Here is a 22,201-nt window from a genome sequence, read left to right on the forward strand (position 1 = left end):
GTTCCAAAATAGTTTTTTCTAAACTTCCAGAGATATAAGAGAAAACTTTGATGCATTAATTAGATGGCACTGAATATTTAGGTTTTATAGTCATTTTCAGATATGAACTCTTGAAAATTTGATATTTTCTGGAGTTTGCATTTCACATATGAAGAACAGGAGATGGAGTTTGTAAGACAAGTTCACAACAACAGAACAAATGTCTGAAACATTCAGGTGAGGGCTGGTCTCTGGGTAGAGAATACAGGAGGCAGGACAGGATGTATACATTCTGCTGTGGGACATAGAAACATCATCAACACATCATTCCAATCTCGAGAGCAACTGACTCAGACGTTTGCGTTTTAATTTACACCTCCAGTAAATATCAGGAATATGTCCGGATCGTGTCTGATGATGAAACAACGAGCTAAAGTGGATTCCAGATTGACCTTAGCCTTCAAGTGTCTTGTAGCTTCTCTGTTCACGTTACAACAACTTCTCAGTCTTCATCCGTCACTCACCAGAAGAAGTAGCTGCATAATGAGTCATGACTGCCGTATTAAAATCTCCACAACAGACCATCACTTCCTTTTGTCGGTAACAAAGAGGCGTAGGTTTTTTGTGAGCTATCAAGTGCAGCAGCGATCACCTATTACCTGTAAACAGATCCTCCTCCACTCACACTCACACTCACAAATGATTGAATTATTCATGGCTGTTGGGACTCCCACAGTTGAGTTGGTCCTTGATACACACTTTGTGTTTCCACTGACCGCGCACATGCACAACTTTAAAGTGCTTCAGCTGTGATCAGAGATGTTTCTGTGCCCTGTGTCTGTCAACGACAAATTTAGTCAGAGCTTTGACATAATTATTTGTTTGGGTGACAATGTCTAGACGAGGTTTCAACAAGTATAACTGAAGATTCTTTAACACCATTATGAACAGAATTGAGACCTATGTCACGTACGAAAGATATGAATACAGGACCAATAGGAGTCTCAGACATTTCTATTTCTATTTGCACCAACATTTCAGGTGAGGGGTGGCGCATCAATGCTTGACCTATTTGTTTGTATCTTCTACATGAGTGGCACTGCTTTTTCTTTCTTGGGTCTTTCACTAGTGAGAAGCATCATCAACCAGCCGGGGATCCTTTGCTGTGTGTTCACCCCGACTTCATCGGACATTTGCGTTCAAACACACGTCCTCCGGAGAAACTGCGGAGGATATCAGGAGTTCCAAATTTATTTATACTGCCTGATCACATGATGTAGTGTGATTGTGATGTTTCATCTTTTCTTTTGATATGTCACTGACTGACTGCTTGTGTGATTTGGACGTTCAAAAAATAAAAATGAGAAATTGGACGTAGAGTGAGCTGTTTATTTTTTGTCTTAAAACATTAAATTGTGTGCACATTAAAAGTTGAGATCATTAGATCCATTCAGTGGTTTTAAAGGCTGTATCTCAGATTTATGCAAACCATGACACAAAAACAACATTATTTATATTCTTATACAGGATCTAGAAGCCTAAATAAAATTTAAAAAAGACATCAAGTAAAACTAATAAGTGTACTTTGAAACTTGGAAATGTGTACTGTGAATTCACCAACACACTATCCTTCTATCAAATACAATCAGGTCTGCAGCATCGACCACTCCTGCAATCTACTTATACAATTTGACTAAAAGTAAATTCTCTAACATATTGATGGTCTAAATCAATAAGGCCGTCACAGAGCACTGGGTGTCAGTTACTGTCCTCCAAGCTGCCGCTGCTGCTGTAGGACGAGCAGAATCTCATGGTGCTCATGGGGTCGGACACGTACCCTGAAAAACAGCAGCAGTGACACAGTGAGTCACTGTTAATGTACAGTTTCATTTGTGAATAACACACTTAAACAGAACTATTTACATTTTAGAGATAAAGCTGTGTATTATTATTATCGTCCAAACTGTTGAAAATGTATCAGTGAGCCAAACTGTTTTATCAGGTGAAATATTTAATAATTTCTATGAATGTAGACACTGGTTTATTTTGGGTTGATACATGCACAGTGTGTTTGCCATAACAACTCAATGTGGACCATATCTGTATTAATCCACTGCTGAAAATAGTCCCTAACAAATACACTATGTTCTTCTGTTTAAGAAGCATTTTCTAAAAGCACTGTGTCCAGCTGCTTTGGGAAATTGCTGAGTCCATTTAGGAGTAGATATAAATGAATATAGTATGTATTTTATTAGAAATGTGTGAGCTCTGGGCCGAGTGCCACACAAAGTGGCACTCGGAAAAACGTGTTGACAGACTAGGATTTGTTTACAATAGGAATAAAACAGAATAGCATCGGCCTCGTCCTATAAATTACTACTTATTGCAAAAGCCGAATTTAACAAGACAATTACTTTCAAAAAACATTTATATTTAATACAGGGTTGGTATATCAAATTAGCATAAAACTAGTTCGAATTAAAGGAGAAACATATTTAAGGATGGTTTTAAAAGCAAATCTGAAGTCTAAATTTAGTTGATATCCTAATTTGAATCGGAATTGATTAAGGGTTATAAAAACTATAACTGTCCACACACCATTTCGATCAATGGGAGGAAACTGCATATTCCGCCGCAGCTCCTCCAGTGAGAGGCCTCCCGACGCTCGCCGCTGCTCACTGAAAATAAAATAAATAGAAATCAACCCCAGCTCCGACACTCTATATACATACCGCTTTGTTTACATGGAGGAAGACACGTGAGATGGAGCTGGATAAAAGCAGGTGAAATTCAATATGTAACGTCCGACCTACCTACACCAATACCAGGCTGCTCTCACTTTCCCTGTGGGAGAGCTGTGTACAACATTTATAGCAGCTTCGACAGCGTGTAGATTGTGGGTGTTGGATTTTTTTATGTGGTTAAATTAGCAGTTGTGCCAAGAGTCGAGTGCAAGAACCAGGAGAGGCCTGACAATTTAACCTTTAATGAAACGGCAGGAAATTACTGACACAGCCACCACACAATAAGCCCACCTCCTGTTACAGGACTCAGAGTGACTGTAACTAGGCTCCGGGTCCACACACACACACACACACACACACACACACACACACACACACACACACACACACACACACACACACACACACACACACACAAACACACAAAGCTCAAAGTCAGGCGTCCAATATAAGCCTTCCTCCTCGTTCAGAATGCCATGCATGTTTTATTGCAGTGTCTTTCCTTTGTTTCCTGTTTGGAATCTGAGCAGCTCCTCCTCACTGGGACAGTAACTGGTCTACAGGATGTTGTTCGTACAAGACCAGATACAATGTTTGTGGAATTCATGTCAGAAAAGTTTGAATCAAAACACAATTCATTCAATTTCGCCGGGTAAACAATAAACATCAGATTTATAGGCTCATTTATTGCCTCTATACCATAACTATATCTAAAAAAAAAATCTATATATTTAGTCTCACAGTCACAATGATAGAATGACAGAGGACAAAGTATTTGATAGCTGCAGTAACAGCAGCAGAATCTAGGAGGAAGATGTCAGAGGACATTAAGGCTAAAAACATGGTGTAAATTTAGTCTTTACGAGTCCAATTTGAATGTCGGGGCTTACAGGCACTTAGATGACACCACAGGAGCAGTATGGAGGAATGTTGTGTTTTTTTTCTGTTGTTTTTAAATGTTTGAAGAATCAGGCCCAAGTTACTTCAATTGTATTGGATTTGGCTGCAACACTGTTTCCCCCTGAAAGTCCAACACTTCAGGCCCCACTCCATCGGCATAGTGGAAGTACTATATAGAGATATCCTTTAAGATACAGGGGCATGTAAATGCTGTATGACGTTCACTACATTGCATTTACTAATGTGTCATTATTAGTTAAAGCTGTTATTTAACTTATATGTTGTGCTATAATGTGCTGTTATTTAAGTTTCAATCAAGAGAACATTAGAATTTTTTTCCCAACATCATACAACATTTTGTCAAGTTATTACAACAGCGACTCAGCAGAAGGGGATCCCAGCTTGGCTATAACCTCACCGAGAGGTCACTTTGATCAGTAGGTGATTACTGGGTGCATGTGGACGTGGTGCAGTATGATCCTCGTCTTCTCCACCTCCACCTGCCTGAGGAGGCTCTTCATTTCTCTTACCTCTGAGACCAGCAGGCATAGGCGCGGGTGTTGAGGGCGTACTCGAGCTCAAAGCGAGAGCGAAGGGCGGCCACGTGGCCTCGGCCTGGTCCTCCTCGCGCCAACAGACAGTCAGAGGAGGAGGAGGGCGACAGGGAGCCGCTGCTGTTACTGGAGGCTGGAGACATCAGCTGTGACACGAAACACACGCACAGACACGGAGAATGTCATTGTGCAGCATGTGGGTTGTGTGTGCGGAGCTGACATTTAGGAATTAGTGTGATACTACTTACCTCAACGTTGCACAAGCATTCCTCCAGACTGGAGACCACCTCAGGGAACTCAGGCCTGTCCTGAAGCAGAACAAGTGTTTGATTTGTATCACATGAAACAGTGGTATATGAGAACCATCAGTAATGATTCTCATACATGCTCCAACAACAATAATTAAACAGCATGTCTTTATCACCATTGTCTTGTAAAATTGAAACTAGACAAAACACACACATGCCCAAAGAAATAGACAAATACTGTAACAGAAGTGCATTTTCAAGAAAAAGATGGGCAAACATTGTGTGTAGATGATCTCATATTATTGAACTCATTCATATATAATGTCATAAACACAGTGACAAGGTGCTTCACAAGTTAAAACAATGTTTTACATTGTTTTAAGTCAAACAACAAGGAAACAAAAGCAATTTGAATAGCACACAGTAACAGAGCACTGGTGGAGAAATAAAAATAAATATCCCTGATTACAGATGAGATAAGGGATGATACAAAATAAAATAGAAGATTATAAACCAAAGCCTCTGCAGGTTATGAATTGAAGCCAGTGATTTTTCTATAAAGGCATTATCCCTCAAATAATTCAGCCATTCAACAGAGGCTCAGGAGAAAACTGTCAGTGAGTTCCTGAAGGCAAACCTGTTCATGTGTTTGTAAAATCAGATGAAAGTGGTATGACCCAAATCAGACACACAAACAGGTGTATTCTCACTTCCCTGTGTATTCTGCTCATTTTAGTCCACCCACACATGAAGCAAAGGTGAACTCTGCTTCAAAAGCAGTCCTCAGATCTCCTGCCTCACTGTAAAAGAACAAACGCTGTCTCCAGCCCAGAGCTCTTCAATTAAACATCACATCCCCACACAGCGGCTTGTCATCCTGGAAAAAGCAACAATGAAAAGAAACGTCCAGGAAAATATGAGAAAAACATGAAATATGAAACCCAACTTAATGCAACAAGCTTTTGAAGTTCTCTTGTGATGATATTATGCTCCCCCCATAAAAAACTCTGTTTTACTTTTGAAAGTTCACATGATCATGTTTATTGCAATTTCAACTTAAATGGATTTGTGACAGAAACAAGTGTTCACCTGAGAGCAGCAGAGTTAAACATGCTTGTACCTCAGCATTCTGTTTCTCAGGCTTTAACAAACACATTTTTCTATACAAATCCCTGATGGTGCAGCCTGTCCTGTTTGTACCCCCCCGGGGACTGTACAGGTGAAGCCCCATGGGAGCCGTCTGCACGTGCAACCTTGTGATGGCCTTAAATCGCAATCACGCTCTGTGACAGAGAGCCAGCGATCGCCCCTTGGGGAGACGCGTCCACCAACGGGTGACAGGTTGTCAGCGTTACGTGGCAAACAGGACGGAGACGGACCTCAGAGGGAGAAATGTGCCAACGTGCTCGGCCGTGTAATATCGAGTCTTAATGAGGCCAAGAAAAAAGAAAACACGCCTGGCTAATTATGAACATTACAGCGTCGAGGCAGGACCATCAAGGTCACACGTGCGCTTCAATATGAACAGGCGTTCGTGAACGCATCACGTGGGGATACAGCTGTCCCATGTCACTGCTGCACAGGCAAGCTGACTCAGCACCTTTGCTTCTCAGAGCTGCAGTACATCAAGATAGTTAATGACGTGGAAGGTTATATCACTGCAGGGTTATCTTACAGCTTGAAACTAAGAAGCCATATTTGGTTCTGCATAAATTGCACTGGGAAGTACACTGTGGATAGAAACCATATTATGTACAAATGTATAAGCTGTTGTGTGTACATATCAGTAATGAAAACCAAGTTGCTATGAGTGATGTTCGAGAGGTTGTTTACCTGTGGGCTTGCGTTCCAGCCTCTCATCAGAAGAGCAGAGATGGGTTTGGGGATGGAGTAGCCAACGGGAGGCCGGATGTGATGGTAGGCCATGTCTGCTGCTGCGGCGGCTGAGGACAGCAGAACACTTCAAATAAAAACATTTAAAATGATTGACTTTTGTTTGATGGCCTTTTTTGCCGTGTGAGTTGATATTTTATATTTGTGTTAGCTCCAGGGACGTATTGACAGCCCTATTGGTCGACAATCAAATATCTTAACCTATAAGAAATGTATTGCCTTTATGTATTGTTCAGATATATAACCTGCTCCACATAAGATGTTTTCCTGATCGGTAACTCTCACCTTCCCTCTTAAATTCATTATTCTGAGCAAAATGCCTCAACTGGTCATGGATTGCCTTTAAATCTGAGAGTTTACCTACACTTTCCCCTGGTGGGTTATAGATTACTGAACTTTAATTGTAAAAAAAAAATAGCTAAACTAACTTTTAGTTTTGCTATTATTCCCATCAGTCTCACGGCTAAGATCTGTGTTTAGTTCACTGGGAAGTTAACATTCTAAACAAAAACAGTGAACACTAATAATGATGCCTGCTTTTTGCGTGAGCATGTTCAAATTGTCATGCACCCTTCAGCTTTCTGACAAACCTTAAATTGAAAAGGTTTGTTTGAAAACAAGAATGTCTCAATGTGTTTGTTTGATGTGCTTGTTTATGATCTGGGATGGTGGTGGTTTGTAACCCCCCCCCCCCCCCCCCACACACACACACACACACACACACATGTCCCTTTTGCCATAGAAATTACCAGGTTTCAAGTGGGCAAAAGGAATTTCTCCAGTGAGCAGCTCCCACAGACAGAGGGCGTAGCTGAACATGTCCGCCTTCACTGAGTAGCGAGTACACTGGGTGAACACCTCTGGAGCCATCCATCGTAGGTTCTGCATACACACACACACACACACACACACACACACACACACACACACACACACACACACACACATAAAGACAATAAGTCATAAAATAAAAGTGAATTCTTTTTTGTCATGGAAATAATATTGATTAAAGACTGGGTTTAAAAGAGAATAAGATTTAATGTAAAGATATTAAGTCAGACCATCACAAACACTCATGCACACACACACACACACACGCACCAACACACAAGGGCAATTAGAAAATAAATTAAAGTGAAATCTGTCATGCCGTGGTAATCAATTTTATTTCTGGACTAGGTTTAAAAGAGAATAACATTGTGAGATCTAATTTTGAAGATACTGAGTCAGACCTTCACACACACACACACACACATACACACACACACACACACACAAACAATGAGCCCCAATTACTGACATAAACACTGCATCCCAGCAAGGGCAAGTAGTTCCTCACAACAGGCAGCTCCCGGGAGATGCAACACACTTAACATCAAACTGCAGGCCAAGCAGTCTGTGCAGTGATGAGTCAGCACATTGAGACAGAATCTGCATGAAGGCAGTTTTTTTTTTTGGCAGGTGGGTAATTGATGACAGGTGCCAGCAGAAGATTTGGCTTGAGCTCCGACAGAAAGACAGAGAAAAAGAAAAGTGCCTCATCCTCCCATGAATTCTGCAGATGGTGTGAGAGTATTTGGCCAAAGAGAGGAAACCAAGCTCATTTCAAAACGGTTTTGTTTTACATTCTGTCACATTGGTACTGATAGAAAAACAAAAGAAGGTGACAGCGCTGACCCCTGGCTGCTTGGTCATATTATCCTCTTCTACAGATTGAAGGAATCTGGATTCTGCAGATGAAGAGAGAGACAGACAGTGATTTAAAGACAACACATTGATTGGCAGCATGTTGTTAAGTTGTGTTTTTGTCAGTGGAGCCAGAGAGTGAACACTCCTGACTGCCAGTGTTACAAAGTAAAAAGCTTTTCTCCTGAGTGTAGGGATGGATGGTAGATATCACTATGACACCTTTTCATATTATATCATATTAAGGAAAGAATGAGGATAATTGGTGCTACTTCGTGATTTTGTATTATTAATATAATAATGCTAACTCTCAGCCAAACCCTATAAGATTACACTGTAAATAAACATATAAATATATGTAGAATAGTATATAGAATAATGTTCATCTTAATAAGTCTAACTTTTTGGTAAACTCTATGGGTGAATGGCTTAAAAATGCATTAAAGCAAATACGTGTTATTAGCGACCGATGTAGGCACAAGTGACTCCTGTGGTGAATATGAAAATATATTGTAACAGCAGCACAACTCATGAATTCAGTAAACTGACTCAGTTATGTCAACTATGCACAATATCTATGGAACGTTCAAATAAGCCACCATAGACTGTATATAAAGATGGACGACATGACTGCTCCCAAAAGTGAAGCCAGAGCATCTTGATCGCCCCCTGGTGGCTGGCTGCAGACCTCCATACAGCGGCTCCATCCCCTGATCACTACTGTGTAGACTCGGGAGGAAGTGGAGACACGTCATCCATCTTTATTTACAGACTGTATGTTAGCCACCGAGAGCTACTGGTCAAAGCAGACCATGTGACTTAGTAGCAGCAAAACTCCTGAGACAATGAAACTGAGCTTCAGTGGATTTGCTCATGTAATTAAGTCGATTCACCGCGATCAATTTCTTACGAATGTTGTTTCTCCTATCAACGTTTCCCCACCAGTGGACAGAAACAAGTTAAAGACGTATTTAACAGTTAATCCATTCATTCGATGCTGCTCACACATCCCCTCACCTCCGAAATCCGCCACAACCGCGTGTCCATCCTCGTAAAGCAGTATATTGTGGCTGGAAGGAACACATGTATTATTTGCAACAACAACCCGTTATTTAGGACTAACAACACCATCCCACCGCACATGTTATTACTGTGGCCCCCACCTGTTGAGGTCCCGGTGAATGATGGGCTGGGTGAGGTTGTGCAGGTACTCCATGCCCTTGGCCACGTCGATGGCAATGATGAGCTTGGACTGCAGGTCGATGAGCCTGTGCATTGACACATCATTAAAGCAGCAGCCACTTAGTGCCGGATCGATAGGCCCCGCCAATCACGCGCAGCACTTTACACGGATCAATAGGACAGTCAATAAAGAGAGCACCTGTCCCCCCAGTTAGCGGAACACTTCATCTGGATCAATGATCATCCCCGGTTGAGGGGGAGGGACAGGGGGTGAGGGGGGTGAGGTGCATCTAAGGAGGATAATCAAACCTGAAACAGTCAGTTAGTTCTGTTGAGTAAACTTGTTTAATGTGACTCCTCAGGGTGGTTTGACGTCTTTTCAAACTCGGCCTCAGGATTTAGTCCCTGTCCTGTGTGTGTGAGGAACCACATTTTGGAAGCTTTCTTCACTAAATTTGATAGAAGTTTAATAAATACACATTTTAGATAAAAAAGCTAAACAATACAACAACCCTGTAAATGTGAACATTCAGATAATGTGAGTTGAGTTGTTGTGTCAGTTCTGTGGTCCTGAGGCTGAAACGTGTTCCTATTACTTTTGGAGGAACAAGCGTTATTATGGTGAAGCAGTAAAATTCAATGCACCCACATTGTAAAAAACGGACCACAGAAATTAATTACCTTCATTCTGCTAAAGTGTGAGCAACAAATCTACATTGAATGATTATAAATACTCATTATATAGCATATTAAACGTTTATTATAGGGCTGGAACTAACCATTATTTTCACTTAATCATTTAATCAATGAAACGTTAGAAAAAAAGACAAAACCTGTCCATCACAATTTCCTTTGAATTAATTACAAGACGGGGCTTTCTATTTTCCCGATCATTCAGTGTCGATCTGATGTTAACCTGACATTAGTTTAATTATGCCAAGTTTTACACATTCTATACTACGCACACTGCAATACTACACTATACTGTGAGCTCCAGTGGGCCATGCACACCTCCTCACCTCTTCTGCTCGTGCAGCAGGGAGAACAGCGAGCCTCCAGAGATGTACTGAGTGACGATGGCGAACTGGCTGGGGTCGTCCAGACACGCCCCCACAAAATGGATGATACAGGGGTGGTTGAGGCGACAGAGGATGGAGACCTCTCTGCAGAACATGTCCACGTCTGACTTGGAGCAGTAGGTGTTGGCTCGATAGCTACAGAGGAGAGGGAAGAATCAGGCTGTTCCAACGGCAAAGCCAAAATGGCACCTTTATCTGTGTGTGTGATATTCACGAGTACCGTTTTATGGCCACAACTTTGTTTCGACATTTGCCTCTGTAGACTCTCCCGAAGGAGCCTGAGAGATAAGCAGATGTGATTATCAATATCACTCCCAGGTCTGGAGTGAGGTTTGCTGAATAGAAAACAGAGAAGCTATGAAGAGAGTTACCTGATCCGATAATTTCATTAAACTCCAGGTCAGACAGCTGCAGGTGGAAGTGAGATGGAAGACTGGCTCTGAGCAGCAGAACCTCGGCTTTCTCTGGAAACAGAGAACAGGGTTTAATGAAACATTTAGCCCATACACTGTATCTGTGTACTGTATACTTTATTGAAGCCCACAGAAAATCCAACCAGTTTTTAACTCAGAGACCCTTTCCAGGTAAATCTGCACCATGATAATCGAAAAATATTTCTGATGTGGTGAATAATTTTAAAAGCATGGTAAATGTCTGGATCAGATAATGTGGTTTGGCATAGCTTGGCATGGCATGGTTTACTTTGGCTTTTCTTTGCGGAGATGGCATGACTTGGTTTATAATGGCATGGTGCAATTTGGCACAGTTCGGTATGGAATGACATGGTATGGTATAGCAGTTCATTTCTTAAACTATAAAGATGTTTCGGTTTCAGTTATCGATTTATTTTCCTTTTTAGGACAAGAATGTGTTTGACCGTTATGTTTGTATTTAGAGGATTAAAACTGGGGACCCATTAAAGTCAGATAAGTTGACTATATTATGAGATATTCATAATATAGCTCCTTTCGAGGGACCCAAGGATGCTCTACATATTTGAGGGAGAATAACATATTTGATATTACACATGGAAATAAGAAATATGGAAACAGATTTACAGTCCACACATCCCAGATTACTTGTAAGAATATCATCAGCAGCTAAGAAGACCCTTTCCCTTGGCAGCAGACAGTGTGTGCTGTCATGTCAGCTGACAGGGATGTGAAGTGTGGGGAGAATCGGTTGTGCTTCGCTCCGTCTCACTACCTTTAGTCATGCTCTTGATCTTCCCCAGAGGAGACGGAACAGAAACGTAGGACCCATCTGGAAGAGAGTCGACACATTCAGGCTAGTTAATGAGCAGACTTAGGTGATTTTATTCCATTACATAACTTTAAGAAGGGTGACGTACCCCCTCCTGGTTGGGAGTACTCATTGCAGGGGGAGTCATCAGGTCGTGTGTAGTGTTTCAGTAAGGTGACGATGGCATCGTGACCTGGGAAGCACAAAGTCAGCGGTAATACTTAATTTGTCTTTTTTTTAACAGCTAAGTTCATCAGCGTCCAAAGAAACCTTTTTCATAGGCCCACATCAGGCAGGTCTGCTCGTCCTTCTCCCCGCTGGACCTGCTCGGGTCACAGGCCACTAGGTTCATGTCTGCGCCGCTGTCCAACAAGAACTGTACCAGGCGGATATGGCCGTGGAAACAGGCGCTGTGCAGGGCTGAACGTGTCACAACACACACACACACACACAGTAACAATGAGACTCACCGCTGGTTCGCTCATAACTTGGCTGCACACAGAGACGTTACGGTAGAAAGGTCACCTGTGTGTCCGTCTCGGCCCTGATGGTTGATGCTCATCGCGTTCTGACTCAGCAAGAACTTGATCATTTCCAGGTCTTTACCGTAGGTGCATGCACTGTCACAGAGGATTTACTCATTATCACCTCCTCAGTGCGAACAATGTGTTTTAAAGGAGACATATTATGCAAATGGTCCGGATCATAATCTTAATTGTTTGTTTGTTGAAAATGTTTACACACTGTGGAACGATATAGCACAAAAATGAAATGATGACTGAAAAAGCGTAATTTGTCTCCTTTGAGTTGATGCTCATAATGTGAAATGTTGTCATGTGTCATATAACTCGTGTCTCTGTACAGTATATGAATGAATACTTTTTGCAGAATATAAATATAGATAGAAAGCCGCACAAATACCTGTGAAGTACTGTCTCACTGAATATGTTCTCCTTTGAAAGACTCTCTGTTCCAGAATGTTGTATAATCTCCTTCACCGCTGCAAACTTGCCATTGTAGCACGCCCTGATGACACACAACATACAGAACACCTGTACGTTTTAGTTGATGAACGTCCGTATCATCGACTAAACACCTACAGGAGGCTACAAACAGTGAAACCCTTTACAGGTGTAATGGCGTGTCCCCGTAGATGTTGACAGAGTGAGGCTGCACATCGAAGTTGCCCTGCAGAAGGAAGCGCACAATCTCGTGGTGACCAAAACGAGCGCAGAAGTGAAGAGGAGTGTGATCTTCGTTGTCCTGAGCGTTAACTGGAAAAGGGGAAGCAGGAGAGATGGAGAAAGCTGTCATCTCTAAACACAGAATCTCGCCAGGTTCCCTGAGCAGTGGCAAATCTAGGTTGTTTCTAAATTGGGGTTTGGAAAGGGGGAGCAATACCCACAGAGGGGCCAATTATATGTCCAACATCCATGCACCATTCCTGATCCAGTAAGGTGAACATTTAAGTAATTCCTCCAAGCGTTAGCTTTATAGCTTTAAGCGAAGTCCAGCATCGTTGAATATATTTTGAGAATTGTTCACAGCACATTGTGTATTTCAAAGCTTAGGAAATTATTTGAAAATTGTCAGATTCATTGGTATGACTGTCAGCTGGGGCCAGTGCCCCTGTAGCCTAGCACCTGGATCTGCCCCTGTACCTGTGCAATTGAGATAAATCTGCAGGTTTAGCACTTGGATGCAGCGTAAAAGCTGTTTTACACCCATAAGATAGTGGGAAATTATAGCTACAGCATTGAGATATGTTACTAAGTTTTATTTACAGGCCACTGACTCAAGTGACTCTTAACTAAATGTAGGACATTTCTGGAGTTTCACCGTTGGCTTTGCTCCCTTCCCCCATCAGCAGTTTGATGATGCTGAGGAAACCCTTGGCTGCAGCCAGGTGCAGTGGCCGGTCCCCCACCTCACCACTCACATCCACATCTGCCCCAAACTTCAGCAGCAGCTTTGCAACCTAGGACGCAGGAACGTATATTTTCAGTGTCCCATTTGAATCCCTTTGAGGCAGTGAAGTGTATTTCTATTCTCAGCCGTGGTTAAACAGGAGCACTTTACCTGCTCGTGGCCATTGTAGCAAGCAATGTGCAGTGGAGTGAAAAACACCGCGTCTTGGACGTTCACATAGGCCCCGTGCTGTAGGAGAATATCTGCTGCCTGGTTGGGGAAAATGACCAAATTACAATTGTGCAGAAGCCTTGAAAAATCAATAGGTTTCCTCTGGTGCACCAGGATCATCTCTCACCTCATGGTGTCCAACCAATGTAGCGACGTGCAGGGCAGTGAGGGCTCCGTACCCCAGCTGCTGCACATCTGACCCTCCGTGGAGAAGAGCAGTCAACAGCTCAGCGTTGTCCTGTGTTATAGGATCAAATCGATACACACAACAGGGGCCACAGGGTTTTACACTAACTGAAGATATGGAGCTGTAAACCACTCTGGCTGTGACGGTACTTGCACTCCACCATGTGGTAAAATGTAGAAAGCTCTTTATCGGATGACAAATGAGACAATGACGAGAGAGACAAAGGTTAGACAATGAAAGAATCGGAGATCTTCACCTTGTAAGCCGCCAGGTGCAGCGCGGTGAACCCGTTCCTGGACAGTCTGGAAGGACGCAGGCCTTTGAGCATCAGGGTGTGGATATGGGCCTCGCTCCCTGGTCACAAGTATCAAACAGTGAAATATGCTTCATTCAGGATCAAGTTTATTGTGAAGGAGCCACAGATAAATTAGATCTTACTATATTCAACCTCTATGTACATTATATATGGATGTGTTTAAAACTGGAAAGGTCATCTCCAGACAATAACACCAGTCAGTCTGTAGTAATCCTTCCCTCCACAGTCAGGGTTTGTCGGGGAGTTATTAATAGACTCCAGTTCGTGCATACCTCCACACACGCAGCAGAGATGCAGCAGCGACAGCCCCTTCTCTGTGCGGTAGCTTACGTTCACCTTCTGAAAGGCCTCATCGGAGCTGAGCCACAGAAAAACAACATCACCCGCTTGAGACACAAGTGAGGCCCGACTGACGCACGACAGTTAGCAAACCAAGGAGAATACAGCCGTGACAAGCACTAATGTTAAATAAGATTGAATTACATACAATGAGTTGCACTGAGTTGCCATGTTGAAATGTAAAAAATGTTTTTGTCACCCAAAAGCAAGTTGGAGGTCCGTGAGCTCACTGTCTTTGAGCTTCAGGTCGTCTTCCAACTTCTCAACGATGACAGAGTACGACTCGCCCACCTTCTTCTTCCACTCGTCTACACAACATCAAACATCGTAACAACATAAAAACAATTCCATTTCTTATTATCACCTATAAGCAGAAATATCCACAATTAACCTTCTACATGTGTGTTATAGAAATAAAAAAAGTGAATATCAACACACTAAATGTGTTATGTTAGTAAAGAAGTAAAAAACACACTTTTAGACCTGAGCAAATATCACACACACACACAATCACAAGGACCTCCAGCCATTACCTGTACACGTCTGAGACGGTCTTGATTTGTAATTTCCCATTGAAAAGCTTCTCCTCTTGTAAAGCGTGCACTGGGTAGTTTGGTGAATGACAGTAAACCCGTAACACAATCTCTCAGTTGGACACAATTGCCCAGGTCCAGATAAAGGGGGGATTGAGGCTGTGGGCTAAAAATAAACACCTGTGAGTGGAATGCCAAACTGATCTCCCTCCAAATGCAAGCAAGTGAGCATCAGTGTGACCCTGTGTGTGTGTGTGTGTGTGTGTGTGTATAAATGTACAGTGTGTATAAAGCAAGATCAATGTACAGTTTTTGCATAATGTAGAAGGGACTGATAGATGGATTTCAGGCACTTTACATTTCTCTACTGTTATAGTTCCCTAATAATCTGAGTAGAATCGGTGTTTCCAAACTTGTTATATCGTGCCTGACAAGCAGTTCCTACAGCAGACATGCTGACTTGTCATTTCTAATTACTAATTAGTTAATCTAACTCAGCAGAGCACACACTTCTGTCAAGTATCAACTTAAATTGAATCAAGCTGCACACACTCATTAATATCAGTCCTCTGAGTATGTCCAATATTTTCATCAGGTTCTATGTCAAGGTATATGATTTGCTTAGCTGAACCCAAAGTATGTGTAGTTCTCATTTATTTTTGGTTTATTCACTCTGTAAGCATGTAAAATGTCCCAAACACTCGCAGATGGGAAGCAGAACGATACAAGGGACAATATTATGAAACACAATAGTTACATAAACAAAACAACAACAATAAACAAAGACCAAGGTATGGACAGAAAGATCGAAATACAGAAGTTACATGCTTTGACTACGCACACACTCAAACAGAGTAAGGAATAAAGGAGTTTCAAAACAGCATGCGGTGACATCATCACTGAATAAAATAGGCAAATTGTTTAAAGATCGGAAAACAACCAAATTTGAGTATTCTGAAGGAGGACATGGAAACATTTAAGCTTATTGTCCAACTTCCTTCGATCCAAAGGGGACAATAAAGTCTGAGGTCTGATCAGAGCTTTCCAGTGAGTAACTAAGTGTGTAATGAACAAAAATGTAGTTTTAAACAATGAGGACAGTTAAAGTTCTCTCTTGGTTCCCGCCCTAGTTCCATGGAAATTTGATCAGTAGTTTTTACTAACTTGCTTGACTGCAGTAATAAATAAACTGTTATGAGAGAATACATGACTGTGGCCTGAGCCTCATTCTGTTCTAAGTCAATAGGGCTGTCCATGTAGAGCAGAGTGAAGACACTCGGTGTCTCAAACTGGTTTCTCCACCTCTGCTTGCAAAGCTAAAGAATGTACCATTGAATGACTCATCACATTACCTCGGGTGAAAAAAGAAAACTGCACCAATGTTAACAATGAAAGACTGTTAAAAAAAAGTCAGGGGGCTTTACAAGTGGTTCATAAAATGAAAGACAAAAGGAAGAATTTCTTAAAGAGTGAGGCAGTGGAAAGGTTTGATCAAAGACAGACGAATTAAGAAAGGTGGGTGCTGGGAAGGTCATTGGTGCTGTCGCAGTGGCAGTCATAACAAAGGACTCAATCGGATTCGGTTTCATTTTTTGTCTTCCTCAAGCATTTTTGCGGAGGAGGCAGAGGAAATTGCCTTTCTGCTTCACTTTGAACCAATGTTTTCCCAGTCTGTGTCTTCTTCCTCTTCTTTGCGGGAGAGCTGCTGCACAGATTTGCCCCCTTGTCCTTCATCGTGTTCTTATTTGTCTTATTCTTTACAGACCCTTTGAAGAGTTGTTGCAGACAAAGCCACTTCCCTTGGTCTTCTCCTGTTCTCGCTCCTCACTCAGTTCCATCTACAGGCAGGGATGGGTGGTCTTTGGGGAGGGATGTTACAGGAACAATGAGTTAAGCCCAAACCGGCAATTGTTTTGCATGTGTCTGGTTTCTTGAATTAGATGTAACTATACATATTGTTGCTAGATATGGACGAATCTCCAAGCAGGCCTGCTTCAGCAATAAAAGAAGTAGGCCTACATTTCAAACATCAAAATACATGATCTACTTTTCAACACGTTTGTCTTTCACAGGAGTTCTGTTCAACTGTAAGAGGTTCCCTTCTGCTCGGTATCAATGACCCAAAACTTGATATTGATGCAGAAAACTGAAAATGAAATAGAAGTTGGAATACAGAAGTCAGAGGGGGATGTAAGTATAAATACAAACAGAGCACAAGTTTGTCATCTTTGTCATGTTTAAGTTTTAATTTCAATTTTTTTCCCGCATCTTGAAAAAAATACCTAATAAACAGTTAAACTAAAATGTGACATTCTTACAGATTGAATAAACCCAAAAATATACGAAAACTACATAAACTTTGGGGTCTGTCAAGCAAATCATTTATATAATTTGTTTACAGACACAGCAATGTTTATTTTAAGTACCACAGTCTTTATATCCGGCATATGAACAAAACACACATGGTTTTACCTCGAGATATTAGCTTAATAAACAAGCTAAGCACATTTTAAAATTGTATTTATTTTTAATCATAAAAATATATTATTCTGTGTGTCGATTAAAATTTAAAATTAAAATTAATTTAGATTTTTCAGTTTGGCCCATGTTCCATCCGCCTACATGAATAATGCAGGGTTTATGACATGTACTGCAGTCAGCCACCAGGGGGTCAAACAAGATGATTTGGCTTCAGTTTTTGGTAGCTGTCATGTTGTCCATCTTGATATACAGTCTATATTTGACATAATCAGTCAAACGTAACAGGTTTAACTGTTCAGATTGCTCTGTGTAATGTCATTATACAGGCCCGTCCGGAACTCCAACATTTCCTCCAGGTTCTTACTCCGTAAACACTCCTGCATGGAAAGCAGCTCTGCTCCTTTGGGCGGGGGGATCGTGGAGCCACTCAGCACGGCCTGCAGCATTTCCAGAGACGATGAGAACGAGCTTTGTGGATCTGAGCAAACAGGAAACAGACAGGCGTTCCACAAACTGCAGCTGGATGAGTCACCGGAGAACCTCAGCACCTCGCTCTCCATCCCCCAGCTGCGGAGACAGCCGGCCAAGTTTAACCCAAGAAGCTGCAGCTTGTCCACGTGAACAGGGCCCTCCACGCTGTGCTTCAGGTTGTCGTTAATCCCAAAGGCGACAGTTACAAACCCAGTGCGTTCCCGGTGGCTCACACACAGCGAATGCATGAAGACCGCGTCAGGCACTGAGAGACCCGGACCGACCCAGCAGCTGCTGACGATGGAGCCCTTACCTACAGATGCTCCCGCTCCCAGCCTGGAGTACTCCACCACCGATCCTGCTCCCACAGAGCAACTAGGATCGAGGACGCTGTACATAACACAGCAGCCAGAACTTTCACTCACATGCAGGCTGAAGGCAGACGACAGGAGGCCCAGCTCCCTCCTCAGAGCCACGTCCTCAGTGAGGTGAAACAGGTATTCTGACGTGGTTCCAATGTGATAAAACTTGGAGTTATTGAGGACGATGACATTCAAGGGAGTCCCGTGTAGGAGGTGGAAGATCTTTTGTCGGATTTCGACGAGTCCTCTCTCCTCTTTAGTGACATTTGCGGTGTTGCTGGTGTACTCGATCGTAGCTTTGGGCCCGAGAGCTTGAAGAAAGTCCCCGTATGCGTCTATCTCACACTGCAAAGGCTCCAGCTCTTTCAGCAGGTTACGAAGAGTCTTCGTAGTTTCAAAGTCGACATAATAGGTGCTGTCTGTGTAAACAAGTTCATCGGAACAACCGCTCTGCCTCTTGCAAACAGCACCACACTCCTGCATTTTCTTGATGCTTGGTTTGTGCAGGAAGCGCAGACAGGAACTGTTCTCCATTTCCGAGTGAGTCGACTGTTCACATGAATCCAACACAAAAACGCCGTGGGTGGTTCCAATGGACAGCGGGGAGGGGTGGGCCAAAGCCGTGAAACCAGGTCTATCAAACCTCACATGTTCACCCTCTGCGATGCTGTACAGCTCTATGTCATCGGCGCAGGTCACCAGAACGCCAGGCTTCATGTGAGATGGGAAATCCACGTACATGGCCAGTTTGAGCTCCAGCATCTGGTAGAGAGGGTCACCCAGCGGCACGGCCGTGAAGATCTTACCCAGGGCGCTGGCATTAGGCAAACGTTGACTGAACCCCCCTGGAGGAATAAGACAAGAAACGTGGGAAACATCAGATTCAGTACAGTAGGTGTTTTATCTAAAATGACTGAGCACATACAGTGAAACCTTAACGTTCGAATAACTTTGCAACAGGGAATGTATTTTATAAACTTCATCTTAGATTAAGAACTAACATTAGTTTGTTTTTGGAGTGAATGGAGCCAGCAGGACAAAGCATCTCTTCATTGCAGCTTCTATTACACAATTCCTTCTATATTTGTATGTCATTTAGCAGAAAGCTGATCCAGAGCAAATGTGGCATTTTAATGAGAAACGCCACTTTTGCATTAACATGTTTAAGTACCTTGATTGTAAGAACACTGATAAAATACAATAATGCAATAATAATTAACCAATCTCTCATTATTTCAAAGGTTTTGAGTTATGTGAGATTTGGAGATTTTTCCATTACATTTTTTTGAGGAAACCAAAAGTAGAATATCTAAATGTCTTCTGTCTAAATATCCAAGACCAAAAGCGTCTTTAAATGTCCAACCTGCATGAATCAGGATGACTCTCATTGTGCTCAGAGCTTTGCCATAGAGGTCGTCGAGCTGCTGCAGAGCGTAGAGAGTGGAGCCCCCATTCCCTGAAAAACACAAAATCATAAGAATAAAAAGTGATCAATTCAAAGAGTCATACATAATACTAATGAGGATGGTTACTGTGATCACACCTGTGAATTGTTTCTAACTTATCATGCTAGGAAATGTAATGATTCATTTTCTTATTTTAAAAGATGCTTCTCATGATGACGATGTGAGGACGTGTTGCTCCCACGCAGCCGCGCACTGAGGACTGTGAAGGTATCACTGGAGAGGCGTGTGATTCCCTCACCTACTTTGGATCCAGGGGGATCAGAGAAGACCTGGTACTGGATCCCCAGAGGAAGCTCTCCTCTGTGGACCTTGCCCCGGACCTGCAGCTCGTAAGCGGCTCTTTGACTCTCATCCACCGCGGTGAGAACCACCACGTCCCAGAACCCGGCGCCCCGTACCTCTCGACCTGCAGGCGGGACCACCGAAGAAGTAAAACAGGTGTTGAAGCTAAAGAGTGGGAGGGGCGGCTACACGGACATAAACAGGATCTAAGATACGTAAATCCAACTCACCCCTCAGAGAGTTGAACCTGTTTAGCTTCGCTCTGGTTGAGATCTGTAACTTCCGGTCACACTGCGTCATGATGTCTCTGTAAGTTCACTATAATGTTAAATACATAACTTCATCTATCACTATATAACCTTGTGTCAGACCTCTCTCTCTCTCTCTCTCTCTCTCTCTCTCTCTCGCTCTCTCTCTCAGTCTCATACATCCGGGTTTAGTCACATGATTCGTTTGCTGCACGACGTGGGCGGGGCCGAACCCGAGCAAGGTTGACCTACAAATTAAAAATAAATAAACACATTTATTGAAAATAATTTAAGTTGTCCTTGTGTTTATAAGTTGGAAACTAAATATGAGGTGTTCTAAATAAAATAAGCTTCAGTTTGGCTAGAAAATTAAACAAAAAATTCACCTATTACAACAGTAATTTATCAAAAATAATGGTGGACAAAACGGTAAGGGATATGTACAAATAAGGCTAAATATACCCAATAAAATAAATCAAAAATAAAACATATACAAAAATACAGGGACGTGTAAATAATATTCAATTATGAAAAGTACCTGGAAAATGTGCAGTTCCAAAGATGAGTATTTACGTGGATTTGAAACAAACTGAGAACAAAGCTGCCATCAGTTGCCTCTCAAACAAAGGGCTCCATTCTTTAAAAAAGAAATCAGTCACAGCTGAACGTACAAGTATCACAAAAGTCAGTCAATTCTATGGTATTTAAGATGACTCAGACAAGCAGCCATCTTCAAACACACAGAGAAATGTTTTCCCTGAGGGACTTCACTAAATTATTTTTTTATTCTTTTAATTGCATCTAGTTAGTCTTTTCCTGCATGTACTTAAGGCCCAAGCACTGACAGACACTGACAGACAATGGGGCCCTATTGAAATTGTAAGGATTATTATTATTATTATTATTCGGCAAAATGCATTGGCTTTTTGAGGGCTTTAACATGCTCAAATTCAAGTGGTAACAAATACCTGGACCCAAACATAGAGATGCCATCTTTACTCAGGTCAGGACACACAGGAAATCTGAACAGTTCATGCTACCGGCTGAATTTTGAGTTACTGCACAGGAGTACCCCAGGGCAGCCGTCTTAGCCCCTCATCTTTTCTCATTACCATCAATTAACTTAACAGTGTTTATATTGTTACCTTAAAATCTGACAATTAACATGCAACAGAGGAATAAAATAATCAGATATTTTTGTTATGTTAAAAAAACTACAAAGTACATCATTGGATTGTAAGCACCTGAATCTTATGTCTACCTTTGCCCTAGCATTTTTCTAAATCGTCATAGGCACATTTTGAATGTATACAATATACTTTCTATCAACACAATCAGCATCAGTTATATAAAATATATATGAAACAAATCATTACATCCTTGAGCTACATTCACTGCGTTTCCATTTGCTCTAATTGGGTCACCACAGACATGACATGCTCTGCTTTCTAGGACTTTGATCAGAGAGCAAGTGAGAGTACAGAGGCTCATTGTTAATTATTATCATTATTTTATTATATTATAATTTCTTCCCCTATGTTCAATGTGAGAAAAAACATGTCAACTGTAGCCTTTTAGATTTTTTCTTTCATTTATGCTGTATTAGAATTTTGTATCTAAATGTAATCTTGCTCAGTGATTGTTTAAAAACTGTCAGTCACACAGAGTCAGTCAATTCAGTGTCTTCCGAGCAATATAATCATGGACATGCATGAAAACAACTGTGTAGAGCAACAGCATTATGGGTGTATGGATCCTTAGTGTATTTCATGAAAGGTCATTCCACCAAAACTATTTTTAAGTCCACATATGTGGAACAAACTCGAAGAGAAGAGCTGAAGACTTTGATGTTTGCCACAGCCTTTCATAA

The 22,201-nt window shown here is 41.9% G+C and overlaps 2 protein-coding genes across 3 annotated transcripts; both read right to left on the bottom strand.

Moving 5' to 3' along the window:
- Positions 1-1,360: 1,360 nt before the first annotated feature.
- Positions 1,361-15,151, bottom strand: tnni3k (TNNI3 interacting kinase). 2 transcript variants are annotated; one of them, XM_062394955.1, is made up of 25 exons: positions 15,022-15,151; positions 14,688-14,796; positions 14,422-14,507; positions 14,090-14,187; positions 13,774-13,884; positions 13,587-13,685; positions 13,347-13,485; positions 12,637-12,781; positions 12,429-12,533; positions 12,033-12,127; positions 11,778-11,927; positions 11,617-11,700; positions 11,472-11,528; positions 10,637-10,729; positions 10,486-10,543; positions 10,206-10,400; positions 9,168-9,272; positions 9,022-9,074; positions 7,996-8,048; positions 7,068-7,200; positions 6,259-6,368; positions 4,426-4,485; positions 4,154-4,323; positions 2,578-2,657; positions 1,361-1,817 (listed from the first exon to the last, which is right to left on the bottom strand). In XM_062394955.1, exons 1-25 carry the CDS (start codon positions 15,059-15,061, stop codon positions 1,738-1,740), a joined length of 2,508 nt encoding a protein of 835 aa, XP_062250939.1. In that variant the 5' UTR covers positions 15,062-15,151; the 3' UTR covers positions 1,361-1,737. The 2 variants fall into 2 exon arrangements, 1 of the variants encoding a protein (XP_062250939.1); XR_009921920.1 differs by lacking the exons at positions 1,361-1,817; positions 2,578-2,657 and having other exon boundaries at positions 4,245-4,323; positions 6,259-6,385.
- A 530-nt stretch (positions 15,152-15,681) lies between these two features.
- fpgt (fucose-1-phosphate guanylyltransferase) lies at positions 15,682-20,494 on the bottom strand. Its single transcript, XM_062394956.1, has 4 exons — positions 20,314-20,494; positions 20,040-20,207; positions 19,699-19,791; positions 15,682-19,180 (listed from the first exon to the last, which is right to left on the bottom strand). The coding sequence occupies exons 1-4, from the start codon at positions 20,381-20,383 to the stop codon at positions 17,790-17,792; spliced, it is 1,722 nt and encodes a 573-aa protein (XP_062250940.1). The 5' UTR covers positions 20,384-20,494; the 3' UTR covers positions 15,682-17,789.
- Positions 20,495-22,201: the final 1,707 nt, after the last annotated feature.

Source organism: Platichthys flesus, chromosome 9, assembly GCF_949316205.1.
Source record: "Platichthys flesus chromosome 9, fPlaFle2.1, whole genome shotgun sequence".
NCBI classification, from domain to species: Eukaryota; Metazoa; Chordata; class Actinopteri; order Pleuronectiformes; family Pleuronectidae; genus Platichthys; species Platichthys flesus.